At 35.1% G+C, this 26,152-nt stretch overlaps 1 protein-coding gene and 1 long non-coding RNA gene across 5 annotated transcripts; one reads left to right on the forward strand and one right to left on the reverse strand.

The window, feature by feature from the left end:
- Positions 1-1,372: 1,372 nt before the first annotated feature.
- LOC149183699 (uncharacterized) lies at positions 1,373-25,708 on the forward strand. Of its 4 annotated transcripts, none has more exons than XR_016257716.1 (4): positions 1,373-2,155; positions 2,308-2,367; positions 2,486-2,523; positions 2,617-3,519. It is a non-coding gene; the product is annotated as an uncharacterized LOC149183699 (long non-coding RNA). The 4 variants fall into 4 exon arrangements; XR_016257718.1 differs by lacking the exon at positions 2,617-3,519 and adding an exon at positions 25,441-25,708 and having other exon boundaries at positions 1,377-2,155; XR_016257717.1 differs by lacking the exon at positions 2,308-2,367 and having other exon boundaries at positions 1,379-2,155.
- LOC149183700 (uncharacterized) lies at positions 11,614-14,005 on the reverse strand. The gene is made up of 6 exons (XM_089417984.1): positions 13,692-14,005; positions 13,246-13,253; positions 13,024-13,118; positions 12,839-12,924; positions 12,582-12,673; positions 11,614-12,436 (listed from the first exon to the last, which is right to left on the reverse strand). Exons 1-6 carry the CDS (start codon positions 13,895-13,897, stop codon positions 12,168-12,170), a joined length of 756 nt encoding a protein of 251 aa, XP_089274110.1. The 5' UTR covers positions 13,898-14,005; the 3' UTR covers positions 11,614-12,167.
- Positions 25,709-26,152: the final 444 nt, after the last annotated feature.

A 26,152-nucleotide genomic window follows, 5' to 3' on the forward strand; every position in this document is an offset into this window, starting at 1 on the left:
TTAGACTTTTCTTTCCATTCTCGGATTAACTTCTCATGATCCTCACTGTCCTTTAACAATTTCTTGTTACTATTTCACATACAATTCCTCATTTCCAGCATTTGGCAGCAAGACCCTTCCATTGTTGTTAACTTCTTCTACCTACAACAACATTCATCATTCAGATGGATAAAATCAAATTAACACACCCTTACTTAACATTTTATTGATTTTGCACAGTTCATTTTAACATAATTGTCCCTATACATGCTCAAAGTAAAACTGTGTTGATACCATTTGTAATGAATCTAATTCCACCTGTTAACCCCTTTAATTTTTATTTTTTCTAATCTTATGCTAACCCCTAATTTTATTTAATCACAATATAATGTTATTTATTATTTGTATATATGTTAATGATGATAAATTTAACATATACGTTTGAACTATATACAACGAACATATTAAATGGACTCATCTCAAATCTTTTGAGACCTAATAATTGTAGGTTTGTTCGATACATAACTCTCAAGCTATATGCAATGAGTTATAGTTTTTTTTTGAATCTAGGATAATCGGTAACTGGTGAGGGTTATCCTGAACAGACCCAAGTTCAAATCTAACTGGCTGCCACAATAAACCTAGGCTAAGTGCAACAACCTGCAAGCCGCACAATAGTAGGAAACTTATGCCTCAACAAGCGCCGAGACGCCCACTATGGGGTTGCCTACTCTTCTAGCCAAAACACAACATGTCATATATAATTATCCCTATACATGCTCAAAGTAAAACTGTGTGTCGATACCATTTGTAACGAATCTAATTCCACCTCTTAACCCCTTTAATTCTTTTTTTTTTTTTCCTAATCTTATGCTAACCCCTAATTTTATTTAATCAAAATATAATGTTATTTATTATTTGTATATATGTTAATGATGATAAATTTAACATATACGTTTGAACTATATACAACGAACATATTAAATGGATTCATCTCAAATCTTTTGAGACCTAATAATAGTAGGTTTGTTAGATACATAACTCTCAAGCTGTGTGTAATGAGTTATAGTTTTTTTTTTTTTTTAATCTAAGACAATCAGTAACTGGCGAAAATTATCCTGTTATTAATAACGTATGAAAAAGCCAGAGATTCATCACCTGTAGGTCCACTCCATAGTTAACACAGGTATAAATGTTAAGTTTCATACGGATTTCGACATTAACTCAGGTCTACTATCTCTGAGCATTAAGATGGTTGTATGGTTATAATATTTAATGCTCCATTCTTGTCATACACATATTTATTTATGACGTGTGGTCGTTGGTTCTCGCGCAACCCCACTGCCTGCATGTTCATTTAGCTCGATCGTACCCTTACTACACCCGTCATGTGGCATGCACCTCTATATTTTCTTGTTAACCATGAACCGATCAACGCTTCAGATGTCCCTCTCTAAAATCGATGGTTCTCTTTGTTTCCACTAACCCTACACTTCTAATTCAAACCCTACCTCTCAGCTTTTCTCCTTTATTAGCCCTTTTTAGTTATACTATGGGAGTAATAGAGGTAAGAGGGTTTCGTACAGTGATCTGTGGTTTGATGGTAAGTCTACTTTGGTTAAGCTTGGGAGAGGGAAGTTCAAATCTTATTCAGTACACTGGCCTGCTGTGGTGGGTTGTTAGAGAAGCAGATTCCTCACCCGTGCCTGCTGTGGTGGACGCTAGAGAAGTAGATTCCTCACTTCTGTCTTGATGGCACTAGAGTCTTGCTTTGCTAAAACCATAGGATCTTAGTATATCTGACTTGCAGCTACCAGGGTTGATTTTGGGTCTCCCATAGATTAGGACTAGCAGTTACCCAGTTACCCATAGAGTCTTGCTTTGCTAAAACCATAGGATCTTAGTATATCTGACTTGCAGCTACTAAAGTTGATTCTGGGTCTCCCATAGATTAGGACTAGCAGTTACCAGTTACCTGTTCACAATGTGTCAACAAAAAAAATTAGAAGTAGGAGGGTTTCGACCCCTTGGCCTTTGTCATTCTACGAAGGAAGATCGTCGCCCCTTTACTTCGGCCCTCCTGCAGAGAAAACATGAGTGTTGAGGGAGTTCAGGCGGCGGAGCGTTGGCACCATTCGAGCAGCAAGAGGGAAGAAGAGGTTCGACCTCTGCACAGGTAAATTTCCTCTGATTGATGAATTCACTGAATAGATAGAGTCTTTTGTTTGGAATTGCGTGAATAGATAGAGTCCCTTGTCTGGAATTGCGTAGATCTTCGTTTATTATGCTAATTTATGTTTCATAACTTCGCCCTCTTCCTTCGAACAGGGGGTTATCCCAACCCTCTTCGTTCAGGAAGCCTTTGAGTAAAGATCGATTCCGACCCACGTAAGTCCTCCTGTTACGGATTGTTTAATGCTCCTTCGATAAATTTGTGTCCCTAACAGTTATGCTTGTTTTCCGCTTCCCCTCACATACTAACATTTACCTTGAATTCTTCACGCAGGTTTGTGAGTCGGCTTCCAGTGTATGCGTATTTCCGAGGTAACCTATTTCCTACTTAACTGTTAGATATCATTGATTAAGGTTGAGTAATATCTACATGTGATGCTAATCCGGCATTTCCTTTTAACGCAGTAAACCTATTTTCCGTAATCCTCTGGTATTTGTTGTCAATGGATGTTATCCCGGGTGGTTGGGAGGGTTTAATAATTTCCTCCCCACCCAGGTTCTAATCGCATACGCGACATGATATGTGTTGATGATGTCATATATGAAACAAGCTTCTTTCTAATATAATTATATTAGGTGGGTAATATAATTATATTACATATTGATTCCTTTATTCATTTGTTTAGATGGATAATATAATTATATATGCATTGATATCGTAGACCTTCGTCTATACTACGGTCCTTGGTTCGATTCTCTTACCCTTTCGACGATCTGGCGTAGAAATTTTTCTGGGGATTTTAACCCACGATTTCCAGTTGGGGCGAGGTTTCGACTCGGATTCTCATCAACTCGAAGACGATTCCTACCCTCCCAACGCTCGTACATTAATTCATTTATGAATGAGACTAATTTAACTGTCCTTGTATTATAATCTCTTTTTGCTATATACCAGATCCGTGGATAGCTGTGCTGACCAACTGGATTACACCATTCGGTTCTTAGTGCAGGTACTAATAGTTCCTCCCGAGAGATGTCACACATATTAATAGTTACTATAGTACTCCTTTATTTTACTTAGTTTGCATCCGTTGTAACCGTAATCTTTCACACTAAACTAATAAGATTTTATCACTTATAGGATCAAAATTAACGAGGATAATATGCATGTATACAAATTCAACACTCTATCATAGGAGTACTCAATCATCCATTACAATTTGGTAACTTCAACCAGCATACAGCTAATGTGCATTGGTGACTAACAATTCATTAATATATACCCATACTTAACATATGTTTATATGTGTGCCTCGGATTAATATCTTCTACCAAAAGGAGTTAAAAACCATCATCATGCATCGAACTATTTCTTAAATATCCTTTTTTCTACCTTCTTTTCTATGCTCGATAAGGAATATTTATGCATATACAATAGTCTTAAACATACGATTTTAAATGAAAGTACTAAATCACATGTTGGGAGTAATATCACCTCCGGAATGCAATGAACATCAAACTTTCCACTATAGTAATTAATCATCAACCTCTACATGGAATAAGCATGTAATAAATAAATGAGACCACTCAATTCTAACATACATCTAGTCTATTTCGTGAAATGCATAGTAAGAATTTCTGACCAGAATTCTAATACTCGAAAAATCACTCGCTCACAACAGGAGACCTCCCAACCATGAATCCTATGATTCGCCCGAGCTATGACAACTTGCCTTTTACATGAGTAACTTCTACTCTGCTTTGATAATGCATATTTAACATCATCTTGTTCGCAGCTTTTTCCTAGGTAGCTTCCTCCCTTTAAGGGTTCTGTCTCCCCTTAGCCTAGGCTTTTTCCATGTTTTTTTTTTCCTTAAAGCTAAAAGCCTACTTCTGCTTTTATAACCGGTTTTTATCTCCCACCGGATTTATACAACTATATATATTTCTATATATAATTTGCTTTAGGAAATAAATCTTTCATCCTCTTTTCTATGGTGAGCCCATGAATTTTTAGAAATTCATAATCATCATATTAACAATTTATATTAATTAAAATATAAACATCACATAATTATTTTCACCATCTACTAGCATATGTTTTTTTTTGCATTTATCTCATAATGTTTCAAGTTCATGAAAATGGGAGATATTACAGGAGTGTGGAGATCTAAGATAACCACTTGATAGAGATGTGGAAAATATCGACAAAGAGACCTAGTGTGCGCATGATTCGAGAGAAGGAAGACAATGTTCGTGTCATATGCATCATAATCTCTTGTTGATAATTTTGTAGCCCTGCATAGCAGTATTAAGAATGTAAACATCATTCCCAAGTATTCTTGGAGAGGTGTGGTATAAATGAAAGCAAATATAGCAAGGCGGTTAGTATGCTCCCATTATTCCTTGAATGAATATTGTTTGAGGAATGTTGTGACACAAGTATTTGTAGGTAGGTGCAAAAAATGCAAGATTGATGGATGGGTGCTATATCTCGACTATTAAAAAGATGAAATGTTTGTTCAAATTTCTCCTCCCATTATTCCTTGAATGAATATTGTTTGAGGAATGTTGTGACACAAGTCTTTGTAGGTAGGTGCAAAAAATGCAAGATTGATGGATGGGTGCTATATCTCGACTATTAAAAAGATGAAATGTTTGTTCAAATTTCTCCAATGCATTGAGTGAATGTTAGAATCCTTCAAATAGCCTTTGTCCCAACTCTACGAAAGCAACATTAAGGAGTTAGGTCACAATATGTGGAAGAACGCAATGGAGTTTTACTGTGACATTCATAAAGCCATGTGATTGAGGTTGGGATATGATTTATGAGGAAATGGCTCCACTCTTGGAGAGAAGAAGTAGACCGAATTTTTTGCCAATAGAAATAATATATTTTAGCCCATCTAAAAGCATATTATTCTCAGTTGTAGAAAAGCGAGTGATTTTCCCCCAATACCATAGTTTAGAAATATTGACTAGGAGAGGCATATAGGTGAGGAATCATGGTATGCATGTGATTTCTTGTATTCCTTCACAAAAAAAAACTCAAGAACATAAAATAGAGATTACACATTTGTACAAAATCCTTTGAAAGGAAGCATGGAGTCATGGTGCTTGTTAGTGCCACTGAGGAAAGAGAATGTGTATCAATGATAAAATTGGTATTGGTGTGGATGTTATTAGAGTTAGTGAAAAAAAGTATTATGTTTGAAAGAAGACAAAAATAGATGTTTCACAAGAGCCTAACAATCCGTGAGCAATGTAGGAATTAACAACATGTTTCCTTTTGCCAATGTGATTAGGGAATACCATGGCCTCTAGTCAAAGGCCACCATGCTATACTTCTTTCCATGGAAAAGTATGTGGAAGATGGAAGAAGTGAGAGGAATAGTATTGTAGTGGGCTTGATGGATGATTGGAAGGAAAAGAAAGACATTTATAGCTAGAAAGAGTTGTAGGTATTGGATGTATGCCTTTTCTAATATTTTGTCTTCTAAGTTTGTACAAAAATAATCTAGATGTTGTAAATGCACGGAGATGGCTATATGTGCTATTGCATTTGCATGTGTGATAAATGAGGTGTTGTCTTCAAAGATAAGGTGATGAAAGGTAGGGAGGAAAGGCACAAGGTTATGTATGAAGGTGCCTCTTAAAAACATGGTTAGATTGTTGGATCAATTGCAGCTTGTTAGCATTTTGAGTGATATTGATAGAGAGCAAGTTAGTTTGCTAGTAAATGTGCAAGTGAAAAGTTAGTTGGAATTGTAGTTGGAATTGATTAGTGGAAGATAAAAGTTAGTTGCAATTGTAGTTGGAATTGACTAGTGGGAGATAAACTTGATGATGAAAACAAATATTCCTAGTATATGCAAGTCTCTAGAAAAAGATGAAGTGCACCAATATAATATTAAGCTATTCTATTAAACCAACCATTTTATATGGTACATTATATTTTTTAACTTGGTTATATCCTTAAATAAATAAATCAGACTTTTTTAACTTTATCATATTTATGAACAAGTAATAATAATAATTAAAGAAGAAATCAGAACATTAATATCAAAGTCAGATTTTTTTAAAGAAATTGATAAAATTAATTAATTAATATATATAGAGATGAGGAGAGATGTTGGTGAATTTGGATTTCAAATTCAATGGTCACATTTCAAAATTTAAATTTTATTAGAATGATGAACCACCTCACATCCTGCCAGCGTGTCGGATTCCAAAATCTTTAAACATATGAAACGAAGCCCCTAACATTAGTATAAGCTCGCAGCACTTGGGAGGTTTTGCAAGTGAGGTGAGGCCAGGTTGGGCATCTTGTCCTTCCTTATGATAGGAAATAAATGTATAGAGGGGCACGGGATTTGAGAGGAGCGTGGCGTTTGAGAGTGGGTTGTTTTTCTATCTTGGCTTCCCTGATTATGAGCTTACCTTTGGTACTGCTTCATCTCATGCTAATCGTGGAGCTTCCCAATCCTGGGACTCATTCTACTACTTGGAATTTGTGAGTTGGGTGAAGAGGAGATTAGACATGGAGGGGCTTCGCAGACGATGAAATCAGAGCAAGGTTAGATGTTTTTACTTGTTTTCTATTTTTGTTGTTTTTCAAGCATGGCCATGCTTAATTGAATAATTGTTTTATGTTTTGGTTTTTTATGGGTTTTGGTTTTGCTTTTATTTTTGAATTTTTGTTTTGTTTTCCGTATTTTTGTGGGTTTTGGTTTTATTTTTGTGGGAGAGGAGGTTGGCTCTAGTTGGTTGGGGTTAGGAGGGAGGATGATGCTAAAGAGAAGAGAAGAGAACATGGGATCCTAAGGGGACAAGGTATGCACCCTTTTATTTTTTATTTGTATTTTAGGATGGTTTTGTAATGAACCATCTGAATTAATTGTGTGTGGTTGGAACATTTTATTATGCACATTTGTTTTCCTAATACTCCCTGTTTTGGCTTTGTGTTTGGAGTACAGAGGCAGAATTACAGATTCAGCCTATAATTGCGGAATGCATGCTATGGATTTTGCTATTGCAGGTGAGAATCTAAATTATGGCTTCCCTAATTAACAATTTATTCATAAATAAAACAGACTAGGGTTTAAATACATTATAGTTTTCCCTTGTATTCCAACTCCATGTAAAGATAGACCCAATTTAAAGAATCCATGATCTCTGATGCCTTGGATTTCTAAGACTCTATGTATGTATTTAAGAGCTGAGGATAAATGTTCTTGGATAGTTACAGGTTTATTTTCTTTTATAATGTTCCATTTTGTTTTTTGGTAGGTAAGTACCTGGGGATTTGAACCAGTGACCTATCACAACGAGTAAGCACCCATTCACCATCAATCCAAAGCTCCCTGGACTTCCTATAAAATTTAATTTAAATATATGATTCATTAGTTCTCCCACAGTTACAACCCCACACTGAGACCATATTAAAGATATGCTCAGCGCCCTTGGTTACTCCAAGGCAATGCGCCCAGCACACGTAGTTAAGTATAGACGCCTACTGCAGGGAATGTCCCGTAGTCAGACTGTGAGAACCAGTCATAATAGCTGCTCGTAATAAGGTCCATTCGTTTGTTATTACGCCGTAAGGCGTTCCCTCTGAGAATAAGTACCCTCTCATGCCAACGTGTGCAGTCGTGAGCCATTCGATCATTGTGTTAGACGATTAAATTAATATCATCCATTGGATTATTAACATCTCTAGTGCTGCCAAATAATATTTTGTGTTATACAGTTAATTGCTCCCGTAAAAAGAGGAGGTTTGTTAGAGAGGATCAGGACGGTTAACAGGAGAACAGAAAGATACGAGCAGTTATCGGAAGATATGACAATCTCGGATCCCTCAATGTCTACTTGCTCTTCTTTCAATCCCAGCTGATATTATCGATCTTTTTCGCCAGATTCTATCCTTCCCCACAATACCATTCTTCTTCTCATTTGCTCCCTGTGTAAAAACACTGACGCAGCACTTCCGGTACAAGTTTCTGAGCGAGAAGCTGAAGGGAATAGCCAGATATTACTATCCTTGGTGGAGAATTGCTTCGTGTAAAAACACTGACGCAACACTTCCGGTACAAGTTTATGAGCGAGAAGCTAAAGGAAACAACCAGATATTACTATTCCTGCGAAGGACATGGATGGATGTTGACATCCAACTGGCGTGGCATCGCTACAAAGCGAGGTCAACGGACGTTGGCTCCTCTCTCGCCGCCCTCTCCTTTTTTGGCTGTGGTGACCACTAACCAAAATCGCCCCCGACTCTATGCCTCTCTCATCACCTCCCCTAATTCGAATGATGACGATTTCTTCTTGTGATATTGTCTTCTGCTTCACATTCATAATCCATGCTATCTAGGTATTTAGATTGAAAGTTTTTTAACGACATATCCAGTGTAGTGTACCAATACCTTTTTTTGTGCATTATCAGGATCTGTACGGGATTTGCACTACATTTGCTGGGCTAAGGGAGCAGGTTCGAAGACCCTCTTCCATGCTGGGTTACTGCGCCTAATGACGCTATTGAGGCATATAGAATTTGGCTCTCCTTCTCTGTTCCCGCTAGTAGGCTGGACCTCAGACTGTATTTTTAATGTTTTGGTAATTAAAAGAAAATGTTAGAAGAATTAGGTTTTATCCATACATGAAAATGATCCATGCTATCTACCAAAATCGCTCCCGACTCTATGTTGCTCTCATCACCTCCCCTAAACCGAATGATGACGATTTCTTCTTGTGATATTGTCTTCTGCTTCATTCATTCATAATCCATGCTATCTAGGTATTTAGATTGAAAATTTTTTAATGACATATCCAGTGTAGTGTACCAATACCTTTTTCTGTGCATTATCAGGATCTGTACGGGATTTGCACTACATTTGGTGGGCTAAGGGAGCAGGTTCGAAGACCCTCTTCCAAGCTGGCTTGTTGCGCCTAATGACGCTATTGAGGCATATAGAATTTGGCTCTCCTTCTCTGTTCCCGATAGTAGGCTGGACCTCCGACTGTATTTTTAATATTCTGGTAATTAAAAGAAAATGTTAGAAGAATTAGATTTTATCCATACATGAAAATGATCTATGCTATCTAGCTTTTTAGATTGGAAGATTTTTAACGGCATATCCTGTGTAGTGTACCAATACCTTTTTCTGTGCATTGCCAAGATCTGTACGGGATTTGCACTACATTTGGTGGGCTGAGGGAGCAGGTTCGAAGACCCTCTTCTATGATGGGTTGCTGTGCCCAGTGACGCTATTGAGGGATATAGAATTTGGCTCTCGATAGTAGGCCGGACCTCAGACTTTATATTTCATATTCTGGTAATTAAAAGGAAACGTTAGAAGAATTAAGTTTTGTCCCTATATGACTAGAAATTGCCCCAAAAGGTGCAAATAGAGGCCGATAAAAATGTTAAATTGAAAGAATTGTATTTTGGTTCAAAATAATAAATATTATAATAATTCAATCATTCAAACTAAACCTAGTCAATAAATTGCCCAAAATAAAATAAATCCTTAATCAAAATTATACAAATTATTATTTTTAGTTTCTACCATTCCATTACAGCTCTAGCACATATATAAAGATACACAAAGTAAAGTATTGAAACATGAATATATTCTCATAATAACTCTAGGTTGGAGATACTGCCATAATTTGACAGCAAGAAATCAATCAGCAATATATTCTCATAATCACTCTGGGTTGGAGATACCGCTACCTCTATTCTATGTTTCTAAACAAAAATTCTTGCACATTCCACACTATTAGTATAAGTTATTATATTCACAATAGCCCCAAGAAACTTCTTAAAATCTCAATTCACAACTCCACAATAGAATACTTTTCCTAAACATTTCCTTGAATGAAAAGATACATCCTCCCAAGGTATGTCCAAAGTATGACAAATGAACAACACTAAATAATTTCAAATATATATCAAAGCAATACAAACATAGCAAGCCACTAGGCCCACTACTTCAGCCATCTTTACAGTCAACTATGAGAACACTAACCTAACAATAGTTGATCATACAACTCAAAAAAATGAAAATAATGTTCATGCTAAATTCTCATAATTTTTATCTTTTACTTTTTGTTAAAAACTCCCGAGAATAGGACAAATGCAAGTTTCATAATCATTAACTTGTAAGATTAGTCACAAGTTTATTTGAAGAGTAGTCCAGAGGGTTGTAGGGGTCTTTACACTGGGCGACACCGTCATGCACATGGCATCCAGCCATGGACAACGAAGGTGATCTTTAGAACAGAAAGTCTTGATTTAACACGACCACTTTGATAGTGACAATGTGATCATCCAGTGAAAGAAGAACCAGATCATGCCAAGAGGGGTGACCACGGTTTAATTAAAATGTAATTACAGACCCAATTAGAAAGTTCCACCTACTCTATGCCTACGGTATTCCTGAGATGAGAAAGCATGTAATTGGTTATAGATCGAGAATCCACGGGCATCACTCTGAGTTGGAGATACCCCATCTATTCTATGTTTCTAAAGCAAAATTCCTGCACATTCCAAACTATCAGTGTAATTTATTATATCCACAATAGCCCCAAGCAACTTCTTAAAATCTCAATTCACAACTCCAGCAACATAATACTTTTCCTAAACATTTCCTTGAATGAAAAGATATATCCGCCCAAGGTATGTCCAAAGTATGACAAATGAACAACACTGAATAATTTCAAATATATATCAAATCAATACAAACATAGCAAGCCACTAAGCCCAATACTTCAACCATCTATACAGTCAACTATGAGAACACTCACCTAACAATAGTTGATCATACAACTCAAAAAAATGAAAATAATGTTCATGCTAAATTCTCATAATTTTGATCTTTTACTTTTCTTTTTCTCCCACCTTGACGTATAACACAATAACAATCATATGATCGACATAAAGCTCTCTCTGCAACTTAGTCATCCCCAATAATTAACTACTGGAAATTTTGAAAAAATAATTAGATAACTCACGTCATGCTTTGATCACTATTGGGAAAATATTGATAACTACTTTTCTAATCACGTTGAAGAAAATCAAATCATTCATCAACCATTGGAAGCAAATTGACACAAAATATCTTAATATTGACTCAGAATCAAAGGTTTTCTTTTCATTTTTTTCTTATTTTCTTAATCCGTTAACTCCAAAGAGAACCTGATAGGACAAAAGTTGATCCTACACTAGCCACAATTTGTTTTAATGCAGCGAAAATCCCTTGGAGAAAATACTCAAATCTCAACAATTACTCAAAAACCAATGAATGCTCTCACAGTAATAGCAATTGCCACCACTGGGCACGCAGCGTTTCAGAAACCACTCTAGACAATATCCATTGTCAGCCCATCATCACAAATCAGTGTTTTCATGTCAAAATTTTGGATTTAAATTAAATATCTACTCAGGTAGTCTAAATTGGATGATAGTCGTCTGCAACCACATCCATGAACTTTCGTCCCAGAGAACGAGCGTACCTGAATTGAAATCAAAGGAAGAGAAAAAATTGCACGACTTAAAATTCAACCTGCAATGGTTTATGGCATTGTCGTGCTGACATAGAGTTTGGAATGCAGGACACTTCATCTCCTTCAGCATTTCCTCTTCCTCCTATTTAACAAATGGCAATTCTTCTTTTCTTTTCACTTTTTTTTCCATCAATTTTCTCTTACAGCAGACAAGCCAAAGGTTTACCCAAAAACCCATTCTCTCTTAAATATACCCTTTTGGTACGAGTTTTGACTCGCATTTTTTCATTTTCTATTGCAGAACTTTTTGAGAATGTTTATATTTTTATCTTTTGACTATATTGAGGAGATCATAGACGAAGATTTGTGAACAACCCTCAACTTGCTTGTTGACACACTCCACTGACTCCTGGTATTTTGCCTTACTAATGGCTATAATAAAAAAAAGCCATTCATAACCCAACTGATTCTTTCGTTTCAACAAAAACCCCATTGTTATGGATGTTCCTAGTTCATCCTCCATATGAAGAACCATGTGAAAGGAAAAAATCATAATCTGGATGTTTCACCTGATGTAATCTCAACCATTGATCAGCTGACTGAAACAAAGAGTTAGCCTGCTGTCGTTCACAGTTGCCATTAGTACTCCACACTGTCCCCTTCAACTTGTAAGAAGCTAGACCAAATACTGGTAAAGCTATCTTTGGAGAACCCCTAGAATTGCTTATCGGAGTGACAAGAACACTTTTCCCTCCAGTACTTACATGAATACTGCCACCATCTGCCAAAACATCAGTTAGAGATCAAATGCGGAGTGAGAAAATCAGAATTCAAAAAGCATCAACATGCTTTACTGATAGGAAAACTATGTGAACAAAGTAGCAACAAGATGGAGGGAAAGAAAATAGAAAACAGATGAATCAAACCTTTTAGTGGAGTTGAAAGGGAATGAAAAGTTAGGAAGCAAGCAGCCAGGTCTCGCAAGGTTGGACCTGTTGGTATCCTGTATATCGGGTGCCTGTAAGGAAATTCTTGTTTTAATTAGATAGCGGTAGATAATGAAAATTCATCTAGACGTTACTGATTGCATTGAACAAAATCCAATAGAATGGGAATGCTTAATAACTAACTGGCCTCCACACCAACTTAATCAAGGATTGCACAAGTATAATTGATGGCATACCAAGCAACCGATAGCCAACTGATTGGCAACAGATCAATGCTTCTTAAGGTTTTCAGCTGTGGAAAGTCCTTGGCAAGATCTCCAATCTGCAACATCCAGTTAACAGATATTAATTTTAACCTTGCAATTGAAACTACACCCTGAAATAAAACATTCCTCAAAATAAATGCATAACCGAATCTTACCTTGTCAGCCAGAGGTTCACGACTATATGGAGTTGCTCGCTCAAAATATTGAAATGAAGGGCAACTGCGTCCTTCACCATCATCACTAGAAAAGCCTTTTTGTGCAGCGTTAGAGTGACTTCTATTGCCCCACCATATTTTGAGTCTCACTCTGCTTCATCACTACTACTACTACCTTCACTACCTGTATCTCTATAATCATCACTTGCATCACTCCCTCACCAGGGGACCTGCAAAAAAAAAAACAGAGCATGTTCAGGACTCAATTGAGCCAGCATGAATCACGTGTCCAAACGTTATCAAGTTTTAAATGATATTGCTCCAATGAAAGACATGTGCATTAACATTGAATTGTGACAGGCAAAATCTTGTCTCAGATATGACACAACTGATATAGAGAGCTGCCGAAGCATGCAATATTTTCATCGTCTGGAGCAACATTAGAGCATAATCGTTTGCAAAGATAGATTTCTCCAAAAAAAATTGTTAAACAACAAGAGATAAATTGTTAAAGTTAAAACAACAGGAGCTACGATGTATATTATGCCTTATTTACCATATTATTATTATACAAAAGCATTCAGTTGTGGTCAGATTTACGAAAAATTTAAGGAACCTCCCTTTGACATGACTTGCTATGAAAATAACTGGTGAATTGGATAATCTACCTGGTGCCAATATTAGGTCCAGAAGGGTGAGTGTAAAGTTGAATGGCAGAAAGAGACGGTACATAATACTGCATAATAGTGTCGCTTCTATTCAACACTATCGGTACTCCAGCACCATATGCACTCCACTCGTTGAATGACTCCCACAGATCACAAAGACTGAAGAAGGGCATGGATTTGGCTTCAGAATCCCTCCATCCTTTCATGAATGTCTGTGAAACCAAGAATTATTCCTATTATCAATGAAGAGCCAATGACAGAACAGCTAGAAAACATTGTGTTGTTAAAAATACAGGGTTCATAACAGAAGATATCAAAATCCTAAAATGTACATTTAGCTACAAGCCTAACATTACTAGGGATAAAATAAATACACTTGGAATACTAGAAAATTATCGGAAATACACTAGAGGCTCATCACAATAGGGTTTCAAAGCAAGTACCTTGGGCAGATATTGAAGAGGAACTGTTGGAGTTGTAGATTCCAGACAACGATCCAGATTACAACAGCACGCCTTCCTTCCAGAAGCGGCAGAAACAGGGGAAGACACGGCCCTTGAACAAGCGTCTTGGATGGTTGTTTAATAAAAGACTAACCAACTGCCTTGCCTCTAACAAAGACTTTTTTGGATCTGTTGCACCTTCAAGCTCATCCAAGCCACTGTCATGAAATTGAGTATTTGCAAAAGATTCTAGTAGTTTCAAATCAACCTCAATTCCCATAACAACATTTGTATTGAACCGCTTTATGTGTAGCTTAATTACGGGCTATAACAGCCATTGGAGTTAGTATGAACCTAAATGTAAACTGGAGGCAATATCAACAATGATTAGGCAGAATATGGTGATTTTTGTAAATTTAGGTTAAAATCATTCTATATTTTAAAGAAAACTTAAAGCTATCTTGATTGAATGAGAGGTCTTCAAATTTAAATTTAGAAGAAACAGGTTAACCCTCTGAGACGCAGAGATATCTCGCATGCTTAAAAAACTAATGCTTAAAAAACTAAGCAAAAGGAAGAGGTCATTTAACTCAAATTTAGAAGATAGGTTAATCTTCAGACGCAGAGACATCCGGGGCGAGTAAAAATTTAAGAAACCTATGTTTCCATAGATTTATTTAAAAGAAAGAAAATTTAATTTCAAAAGACTATAACAGAAGAAGAATTTAAGGTTTGTGGCTGAAAAGAAAACAATGTTAATAATCTAAGCCAGAAGAAGAGGGCATTTAACTCAAATTTAGAAGATAAGTTAATCCTTAGACGCAGAGGCACCAAGAGGGCATTTAACTCAAATTTAGAAGATAAGTTAATCCTCAGACGCAGAGACATTTGGTGCGAGTAAAAAATTAAGCAACCTATGGTTTCATAGATTCATTTAAAAGAAATAACAGTGATTTCAAGAGACTCTAGCAGAAGCAGATGCAGGATTTAGGGTTTGCGGCTGAAAGGAAAACAATGTAGGAGTGTGGAGGGACAAAATTTGACGGCAAAATTGAGATAAAGTTCAGAAAATTACAAAGCTGAGTATAACGATATTTACCTTGGAAAGAACTTTGAAGTGGAAGCCCGAAGCAAGTGAAGGGAGGAAGACGTCTCTGGCGGAAGCTTCTTGCACTGAAAGAAAGCCCCTGTTCCTCGTGCAATTATTAAATAAAAATCAGTCCAGTTCAGGCATTTCACCTACTTTGTCATATTGTGAGAAATAAAGGAAGGTGGTGTCCGCTGCTAACTTTAAATTGCCTTCTCAGTAATTTGTAACGTTTTGTTTCAAAAGACTCTAGCAGAAGCAGATGCAGGATTTAGGGTTTGCGGCCCAGATGACCCCGAAGTCCCTGGGAAGAATCCCATAGTCATTTTCGCAAAATGCGCTAAACTCGAATCCTGCGACGCACCGCTGCTATAACCTTTAGTTTTGGTCTGTACTTAGTGTGGTGGATGGATGAGAAAATAAGTATAGAGACGTCAGCAAATTGCTCCAATCAGGATGTATCCCATTCAAAGGCATAACAAAAAGTTTTACACAAAATAGACTCTTGCAGTTAATACCTTGCACAGATAAATATTTGTATTATAAAGTTTGAACACAAGTTGAAAAGGACATATTCAACTAAGAAAATACAGCACTTGGCCCTAAGTTCCTTTCTGCTGAGTGCTGCGCTGTTCGAGCATAAGCTCGATAGCCTATCCTTTAAAGCGCTTAACGAAATATAGCAGCCGAGAAATATAACAGCCGTAAGTGTCTAAAATCCTTAAAAATAGCTTGATCTGATCTGCATAGCAAAAGCCGCCATTTTCCAGCCAAATTTCATCGTTGAAATGCTAAATTAATTTGTCCCGGACGCTATTGAATAAGTCACAGACACTTCGAGCTCTAACAAGCCATATATAACCAAAATTCGCTATAGAGAGGCTAAATCTTTGGCTCAAACGATCTCCAGTAACAAATTGAGGGTGAAATGACCCATTTTCCAAACAAATTTTACCAATGAAATCTAAAGTTTTATACCATCTCCAAATTCTTCCAAGAAAAGAATTTACCATTAATAACAAAGCAGTGTATAATAATTCAAGAGCACATACTGTCGCAGAAGCGCTTGAGGTTGATCGAGCTGCTCCTTGCAATTCGTTGAATCGACCAGCATAAAAAAGGCATGGAAGAAAAGGAAATTGCTGAAACCAATCTCTCTCAAGGCCCTCTCTCTCTCTGAACTCAAGAAAAGCAAGAAATCTTGCAGATTCTTTGAATCTATGGTCTCATCAACACCTCCGAAAGGCCGAACGGCTGCTAAATCCCGAATCCCAAATCCCAACCTCAATCCCTATCCATCAGACAAAGAAATCACCGAGGTCGAACCCACAACATCGCCCTTATAAACAAAGAACACAGGATTTCCTGTAAGATTGGCAGACGAGTTATTGCAGCAGGTCGTGGAAGAGCAGTGGAAGAGCAGAACGCGGAAAGCAGTTTTGGTGAGGGAGGAATAGTCCGAGAACCTATGCTAGATGTCAATTAAACAAGATTCCAATGCTCGCTGAATGTAGACGCCAGGTGTCAACGTTAGAAACAAAAGGACGACGAAAGTCTCTTTCAAAGAAAAACCTATCCGCTTAAAAATAATAGCGCAATACTTCTTCTTTTTCAAGTAAAATATTTGAAGCGTAGTCCCAATCATTTCTTAATATAGACATACCATGGGCCTCACTAAGTCTTATTTCCGGAACAATGCGATTTTATCCAGGCATAGATCACCGTTAAAGTCACGTACTCATCTTTCCTGCGTTGTCCTACCTGAGTTCGATTAAACCCACGATTTTACTGTGCAAATATTCTGAGTAAATAAATATTACAATATTTGGAAACAAAATTGGTTAGATGGTTATTAATTTTTTGCCGCTCTCGTTGATTGGCTTAGTTCCACTTCAGTAATAAGATATATCAGTTACTCACTCAATTTTCAAAATGAATCTGTTATTTTAAAATTTAGAATTTCAAATATGATTAGTCTAATATATTATTATTGATATTATATGATTTAATGTCTTTGGTATTTACATTTATCATCACATTGCATAATGAAATCATTGCATAATTGTAACGATATTTCAGTAACAAGTGTTTTGTTTACTGGTTAGTAATCTAAAAGTCGTTAAAAATAGGCAATCACTGCCTCCAACATTGCCGTGATAAAAGTAAAACAAAAAATATGAAGACGACATTTTTCCTCACCGAACCGAACCGAATTTTTAAGTGAGGCTATCATACATGTATAGAGATAGGCATAGAGCACCATATATCAATGGGAGCAAAAGTAGTCGTTAGTAATGAAAATGAGATAACAATTATCAAAAAAATTGTCCAAAGTGATATTAGTGACGGGGTTATGAAATTATCCCTTTCAATGTAATATTAATATTTTAAAATTTGAAGCTTTTAAAAATTTGTATTGAACTGAAATTCTATAATCTTTTAATTGTGATTTGTTTAGTAGTATGTGCAACTTGTAATATTAACTTAAATAAAATAAAACAACTAAAAAAAGGAAACAAGTAAAGTGATGAAGCATTGCATAATACTAAAATATAATGAAAATGATTAATAAAATTTGACACTCATAAATAAAAATAAAACTATAAACATTAAAAATAAATAAATGTCATCACATTTTCATTTTCGTTTAACAAAAAAAATAAATTTGAAATTGAAAACTCAATCTAAACAATAACATGCTATTGAATTTGGAAATAATAACTAGGTAGAACATACTATACTACTATACATATGTTATTCTTGATTGATAGTGAAAACATTTATTAACAATGCAACTATTATAATATAAAAATATAAAATCACTAATGTAAAATAAAATTTTGATTTAATATAAATAGAACAAAAACAACATAAATAGAAACCAAGCTTCCACAAAGAATAGTAATCTAAAAGTCCTAAAAAATAGGCAATGACTGCATCCAACATTGCCTTGATAAAAGTAAAACAAAAAAATATGAAGAAGACATTTTGCCTCACCTCACCTCACCGAATTTTTAAGTGAGGCTATCATATAGGTATAGAGATAGGCATAGAGCACCATATATCAATGGGAGCAAAAGTAGTCGTTAGTAATGAAAATGAGATAACGATTAAAAAAAAATTGTCCAAAGTGATATTAGTGACGGGGTTATGAAATTATCCCCTTCAATGTAATATTAATATTTTAAAATTTGAAGCTTTGAAAAAATTGTATTGAAATGTAATATTAATATTTTAAAATTTGAAGCTTTGAAAAAATTGTATTGAACTGAAATTCTACCATCTTTTAATTAGTGATTTGTTTACTAGTATGTGCACCTTGTAATATTAATTTAAATAAAATAAAACAATTAAAAAAAGGAAACAAGTAAAGTGATGAAGTATTGCATAATACTAAAATATAATGAAAATGATTAATAAAATCTGACACTCATAATTAAAAATAAAACTATAAACATTAAAAATAAATAAATGTTATCACATTTACATTTTCATTTTAGTTTAACAAGAAAAATAAATTTGAAATTGAAAACTCAATCTAAACAATAACATGCTATTGAATTTGGAAATAATAACTAGGTAGAACATACTATACTACTATACATATGTTATTCTTGATTGATAGTGAGAAAATTTATTAACAATGCAACTATTATAATATGAAAATATAAAATCAATGATGTAAAATAAAATTTTGATTTAATATAAATAGAACAAAAGCAACATAAATAGAAACCAAGCTTCCACAAAGAATAAGAATGAAATATAATATCAATATAAGCAAACAATGAATGAATGAATACATGTTTATCAAAATTAAGTTAAATAATAGAAAAATAAATTTGAAATTGAAAACTCAATCTAAACAATAACATGCTACTGAATTCCCAACTTGGAATTGTATATTATTTTTTATTATCAATAAATTTGAAATTGTAAACTCAATCTAAACAATAACATGCTACTGAATTTGAATATAATAACTAGGTAGAAGGCACTATACTACTATACATATGTCATTATTGAATGATAGTGAGAAAATTTATTAAACAATGCAACTATTATAATATGAAAATATAAAATCACTAATGTAAAATAAAATTAGATATTGATTGTTGTGAAAATTTCTAAACATAGAAATAAAGAAACTTAACACCTCAAAGTAACTTATTAAATAGTTGATCTTATTGTTGTGAAAATTTCTAAACATAGAAATAAAGAAACTTAACACCTCAAAGTAACTTATTAAATAGTTGATGGAGATCATTTGGAATTATATACTTGTACTCATGTTCATCCAACTAAATTACTTCCTTTATCCACCTTCTCAGTTCTCATCACTAGTCAACACAATGCATATGATTAATCTATATTCTTTCTCCAAACGAAAATTTACAATGGAGTATATGCACTTAAAGAAACATAACACCTCAAAGTAACTTATTAAATAGTTGATGGAGATCGTTTGGAATTATACAATGGAGTATATACGCTTTTAAATAGACCACTCTAGATCCATTTGAATAATATACTAGTCTAGATCTAGAGTTAAGATATATATAGGATGGTCTAATTCTCCCTTTTAAATATGCTATACTCCACATGAATACTATGGGTCAATACCATGGGTTCTCCATACCATGGACCAATATCATGGGTCATTTTTATTTTTATTATTAATCAGGGTTTATCAAAATATATGTAGGATGGTCTAATTCTCACCTTTAAATAGGCTATACTCCACATGAATACTATGGGTCAATACCATGGGTTCTCCATACCATGGACCAATATCACGGGTCCTTTTTATTTGTATTATTAATCTATTTATATAGTTTATTTAAATGTTTATTTATTTATTTTGTTAATTTTTTTTTATTTTTTTTATTTTTAATCTTTTTTTTAATTTTGACTGAATGTTACATTACATTAATCATTTTATTTAATGTAATTTAAACATCAAACCATGGCAAAAATCAGGGGCTATCAAAATATATGTAGCTATCAAAATATGTGTAGGATGGTGTAATTCTCCCCTTTAAATAGGCTATACTCCACATGAATACTAAAATTAATTTTAGCTATAGTAAAATCGTCAAATTAATGCATAAAACTATCTTATTATACTACATGGTTTAACGTTTTTCCAATCATTAGGTATTAGTTTGACTTTGACCAAAAAGTTATGACCTTTATCCATAGTTTAACATTAGGAATTCAATTTTTGTTATTTTTTATTATTATTTAAATTTATTTATTTATAAGGTGAGTGGTTGGGGTCTTATTATGAGTTGTTTAGTAATTTCCATTTCTATTAGTTATTAATTTTTTGTTTTTAGTTTTATTTTCTTTTTATTTAACTTTTTTTTTTTTTTTCCTTTTTGTATTATTTCTATTTTCATGACATATTATTATATTAAAAATATATTTTAATAGATTTAATTATAGACAATTATATATATTTACCTCCTAAGGTGTTCCCTCTGATAATAAGTTCCCTCTCATGCCATGGTGTGTAGTCGTGAACCATTGGACCATTGTGTTGGACGATTAAAATAATACCATCCCTTGTATTATTATCATCTCTAGTGTCGCCGAACAATATTTTGTGTTATGTAGTTAATTTCTCCAGCAAAAAGAGGAGGTTCATTAGAGAAAGGGCCAGGACGGTTAACAGGAAAATAGAAAGATACGAACGAGCAGTTATCAGAAGATATGACAATCTCATATCCCTCCATGTCTACTTTCTCTTGTCTCAATACCATCTGATATCATTTATCTTTCTCGCCAGATTCTCTCCTTCCCCCCACACCCCACAAACCATTCTTCTTCTCAATTGCTCCCAGAAGTATTATGAGTTGTGTAAGAACACTCATGTAGCACTTCTGGTACACGTTTTTGAGCGAGAACCTGAAGGGAACAATGTGGTATTAGTATCCTGGGTGGAGGACATGGGCGGTCGTTGCCATCCAACTGGCGTGGCAGCACTACAAAGCGAGTTCAGTTGTCCCTGGCTCCTCTCTCAATGCCCTCTCCTTGTTCGGCTACGAAGACCACTGACCAAAATTTATTCTTCTTCCTGCGAAGAAGATCACCTTCGACTATATGTTGCTCTCATCGCCTCCCCCAAACCGAATGATGATGATTTCTTCTTGTGATATTGCCTTCTGCTTCATTCGTTCATGATCCATGTTATCTAGGTATTTAGATTGAAAGTCTTTTAACCACATATCTAGTGTAGTGTACTCACCAATACCTTTTTTTGTGCATTGCCAAAAATCTGTATGGGATTTTCCCTGCATTTGATGGGCTGAGGGAGCAGGTTCAAAGCTCCTCTTCCTTGTTGGGTTGCTGCGCCATGGATTTCCAAAGGCTCGGAAATGGAGCTTGAAGGATTTGTAGTGTTCACATTATATGAGTGTGTATAAGAAAGAGGACAATGATGCTATTGAGGCATATGGAATTTGGATCTCCTTCCCTGTTCCCGATTGTATGCTAGACATCAGACTCTGTATTTTTAATATTCTGGTAATTAAAAGAAAATCTTAGAAGAATTAGGTTTTATCCATATATGAAAATAGTAGCGCAATATTTTTTCTTTTTTAAGTATATTTCAAATGTAGTCCCAATCATTTCTTATTATATACATATGATGGGCCTCACTAAGTCTTATTTCTTGACCAATGTTGTCACGCCCCTACACCTGCGGTAGTCTTCCAACCGCTTATAGCGAGGTGCGACACCACCAAACACTTTCTTTTCACCAATACTAATGTTCATGGACTATGCCTACTTCACTTTTCCTTAGTTTTTGTTTCGCAACCAAGCAATATTATGTTTAGCCTTTATACTAATGAACACCCATACTCATTCATTATCATCAGCAATTATAAAAGAGAACAACAATTGCATAATATAAAGGGAGGGGCAACTCCCTGAACAATGAGTCTGCCCAACAATATATATTAATCAGTCTTTCTTCAATAATACAAGCTTCACAAGTATTCTTGGCAAAATCCAAGTCTATACTTAGCCAAATTTACAATAGAGGTAAACTTGCCTTTTACAACCTTTGTGCACACCTTGCACAATGGGTGGGTGCTCACCCGAGCCACCAAGACACCCTTGTCAAGTCCTGACACAAATCTGCACCTTAGAACAACCTCGGGCACACCTTGCCCAACCTTCGACCAATTCCAAGAATGCTAACCAAGCGTGCAACCTCCTATGAGAAGTGCGCATGAGCTATGCGCATTCCCCTTCTCTTTTTTGTGCACTTGTCTTCTCCTTGAACTCTTGCGAAATGCTGTTTGAATGATTCCAAATGAACCTCCAAACGCATCAATATATATGCCTGTTTGGAGTGGGTGGTGGCTTGCCCAGCCGACCCCCAAATACAAGTTTACACACCCCTCAAGTGCTTTGCACATGTCGGCCAACCCTCTAACATGAGTCGGCCTCCATCTATTTCACCCACGCTTCGTTCGGGTATAAACTTCCAAGTGTCGTAAAATTGTTGTTCAGACTTTCGTCGCATCTAGCTTGCCCAAACATCGCTTTCTCGTGCAGCTCGCGCCCGCCCGTGTACCGCGCGCCCGCCCGTGCACCGCGCGCCCGCCCGTGCACCGCGCGCCCGCCCCTTCGCCCGTGCGCTCACCCGTCGTGCGGCTTGACTCGTCGGCGCGCCCGCCCCTGCACGCCAACACACCTGCGCCCCTGTGTCCGTGCCCAGTCCGCTCGGCGCCCAACCGAGTTACTAACCAAGGACCTTACAAATGTCATTTTACAAGTCACGTATTCATACTTCGTGTGTTGTCCTACCTGATTTCGATTAACCCACGATTTTACTGTGCAAATATTCTATGAGTAAATAAATACTACAACATTTGGAATCAAAATTGGTTAGATGGTTATTAATTAGGTAACCATAATTTGATAAACTAACTAACAAACTGTATGAGATTTGTCCCTTGTGCAGAACATTACCTTCATCTGCCAAATTTGGCATTTGGGCTGATATCATGTTAATAATTCATCTAATGATTACAGATACTACAGTAAGTGGCATTTTTATATTGATTAAAATGGTTCTAACTAGTGGCATAGTTCTAAGATTGGATTTAGAAGTGGAAAGAAGTTGAGAGTTTGAAATTGTTGAGATCTAGAAATTGCAGAAAATTAAAAACTATGCCTTCTTTTCATTAATAAATTTGGTAAAATTATGCTTTCAAAATGAACTAAAGGAAAAAGAAAGATATGAATGAACGGTTATCAAAATATTGATTTAAAAAATTTATATCAAACTCACTGCTCACCATGCAAAATCTAATCCAATTAAGAAATCACCATGCAAAATCTAATCTAAACATAATTAGGCTCTTACCATCAACCTTACCTCTTTCTTAGTTAGAAAATTTGATGCCATGAATAGTGAAAATGAGAACACCCATTAAAATAACCACACCCAAAATCTAATCCAATCTAGAAATTTTGATGCCATAGAAAGTGAAAATGAGATCCATTTCCTTTGCATATTCTGAGGCTTTGTCAATGCATTTTTACATATATGTTGGAACACAAAGGAGTAATACATTAACTGCTTTCTTGTAAGAAAAAGTAGGGATTTTTAGTGAAATATAATGGATAGCGCTATGCTTCTTATGTGTAGATTGTGGTTTCATTTATCTATGCATAAATTGAGCCTATTAATAATTTGGGAGTAAAAGTGTGAACGATAGAGAGGTGATCAACAAAAAAACAAGTATAGTGTAATAACAATCTAACGCAACACCCTTCCTTTACTTGAATGTGTAACAAGTACGTTAGTAACAATCTCAAGCAACACCCTTCTTTTACTTGAATGTGTAACAAAAACATTATTAACAATCTCAAATAATGTAATTCTCATAAATGAATTAGTTTATTAGAATGGGTTATGTTGCATGTGTTTATAATGGTCTATAACATATCTCATCATCTTCATCTATGCTCTTTTTTCATATGCTATCGACTTACGACGTTTCCTTTGCAATATTTGGCGCAATCACTGGTATATGCCTAATTAGACTTACCTATACTTTTCAGAACTCATTCCTCACGGGGCCCTTAAAAAATATGCAGGTGAGGTGGGTGGTAAAAGTTACAGGGTATCCACATAAAAGGGTGATCAATTATTCACCTAAAAGGGTGGTTACTTATCCACTTAATTTGGCATGGAATCTTCATGTTGAACTGCGGCCCTTTTCCTGGTTTTGCTTTCTTCTTGCCTTTGCTACCCGCTTACTGTTTTTGTTTTGTTCTTGCCTCTGTCACCCGGTAAGGTAATAGGCTCTGCAATAACCTCCTCTGCCTCTGCCCAGTGCTGCTCACGGTTTTGCCAGAGGGACAACGCCCTTGCTTTCTCGGCGGCAATAGGTGTTGTGATGTGTGCTAATGATGAGTAGTTTAGGGTGGGCACATTTATTTTGTCAAAATTTAACCAAATTACTGCCTCCTTGTTTGAAATCAATCCCTTAGAAATGGTGTCATGCAGGTTTCACATTCTTTATTCTCCCTTGATCAGTATACTATGAACATTTTTGTGGGGTTAGGTGTGTTTTCTATTTCTGAACAATTTTGTGGAGGTGTAGCCCATATAAGGGTGTTTTTTATTTCAGCTTGAGAGATTACAGCCCAACCAATAGACTTGAAATGGCAGTGACATCAAGGATGTCCATGTCAACTGAATTAAATTGAAACCATAACAACATTGACAACATTCTCTAACAGGGAGTAGATCAAAATGCTTTGGAAAGGTAATAGAGTAGATGCCAATTGCAAAACATATGCCAACAAATATTTTTGCTATGTTGTGACTTTGAAGTATGAGGTGTAGATGTGTGCCAGAAACGAGGCCTCCTATTATTAGGGGGCTTGCCTTTAGGTTGCTGATATTGTGGGAGAAAAGAGAGGATATTCAGTTGTTTAAGACTTTCTATTAGCTTGCTTTTACTTTTACTTTTACTGCTCTAGATATATATATATATATATATATATTACAGTTTATTACTTTTGATTTCATGTGAAATGTGTGGGGAAATTTATAAAGGGTGAATTTCTATTGTGTATCACATTTATTTATTTTGAATTGGATTTGAAAGAATATTTAATTGTATTTTGTATTTATTTTATAAAGATAAAATTGCTATTAAACATTTAACCTTCTTATGATATGAAACAGATAGACTGACTAGGAGAGGAGAGCTGAGTTGAAGGAAGTTTTGTAAGAGAATGTAATTCAATTCATGATATAAATCAATAGCATAACAATTAGATTTGAAAGAAGATTTAAGTAATTCATTTTGTTTTTATTAATTGGCTATCAAATTGCTACTAAATATTTAATTCTCTTATGATATGACAGTATATGGAAAATGCTTTTTACAAGAGTAAGATATTGTGCTACACAAGGTACATGCAGCTTGCTAGAAGGTCCAAATCATATAGGAGTAGCAAGTAGATGATGTGTAATTGGTTAATACAATTATATTATTGTTGATGTAAAAAGCAAAAAGGAAAAAACAACTATAATAGATATGTAATCAAACATTTTCTCTTTGAGAGAGGGTTGTCCCTTCTCCCAACCTTCATGGATAGCCATGACCAAAGCTATCATGGAGGAGTGTCTGTTTTTATTGTGTTTCTCATGCTTTGTGGTTTAGTTTTTAATTTTTTTTTTTTAATTTTTCTATGTTTTTGGTTTTTTAAATTTATTTCCATCATATTTTATAATAACAGTTTTTTAAATTAATTATTTTGAAGTTAAAACATTAATAATATATATATATATATATATATATATATATATATATATATATATATATATTTATTTATTTTTTATTTTTATTTTTAATTTTGTAATGAAGTGCTTCTTTTCATAATAATTTAGAACA

Source organism: Pinus tabuliformis, chromosome 3_2, assembly GCF_031772625.1.
Source record: "Pinus tabuliformis cultivar Carrire ecotype Pingquan chromosome 3_2, CPIR1, whole genome shotgun sequence".
Taxonomy (NCBI): domain Eukaryota; kingdom Viridiplantae; phylum Streptophyta; class Pinopsida; order Pinales; family Pinaceae; genus Pinus; species Pinus tabuliformis.

What these genes read in the sequence shown, in the direction of transcription:
- LOC149183700 (XM_089417984.1), bottom strand. Translation starts at nt 13,897, where the DNA reads ATGAAAGGATGGAGGGATTCTGAAGCCAAATCCATGCCCTTCTTCAGT. An exon ending in AGTTGGCTATCGGTTGCTTG is followed by an intron (nt 12,674 to 12,838) that starts GTATGCCATCAA and finishes ATTTCCTTACAG; the next exon opens with GCACCCGATATACAGGATAC. An exon ending in CCTTTCAACTCCACTAAAAG is followed by an intron (nt 12,437 to 12,581) that starts GTTTGATTCATC and finishes ATGTTTTGGCAG; the next exon opens with ATGGTGGCAGTATTCATGTA.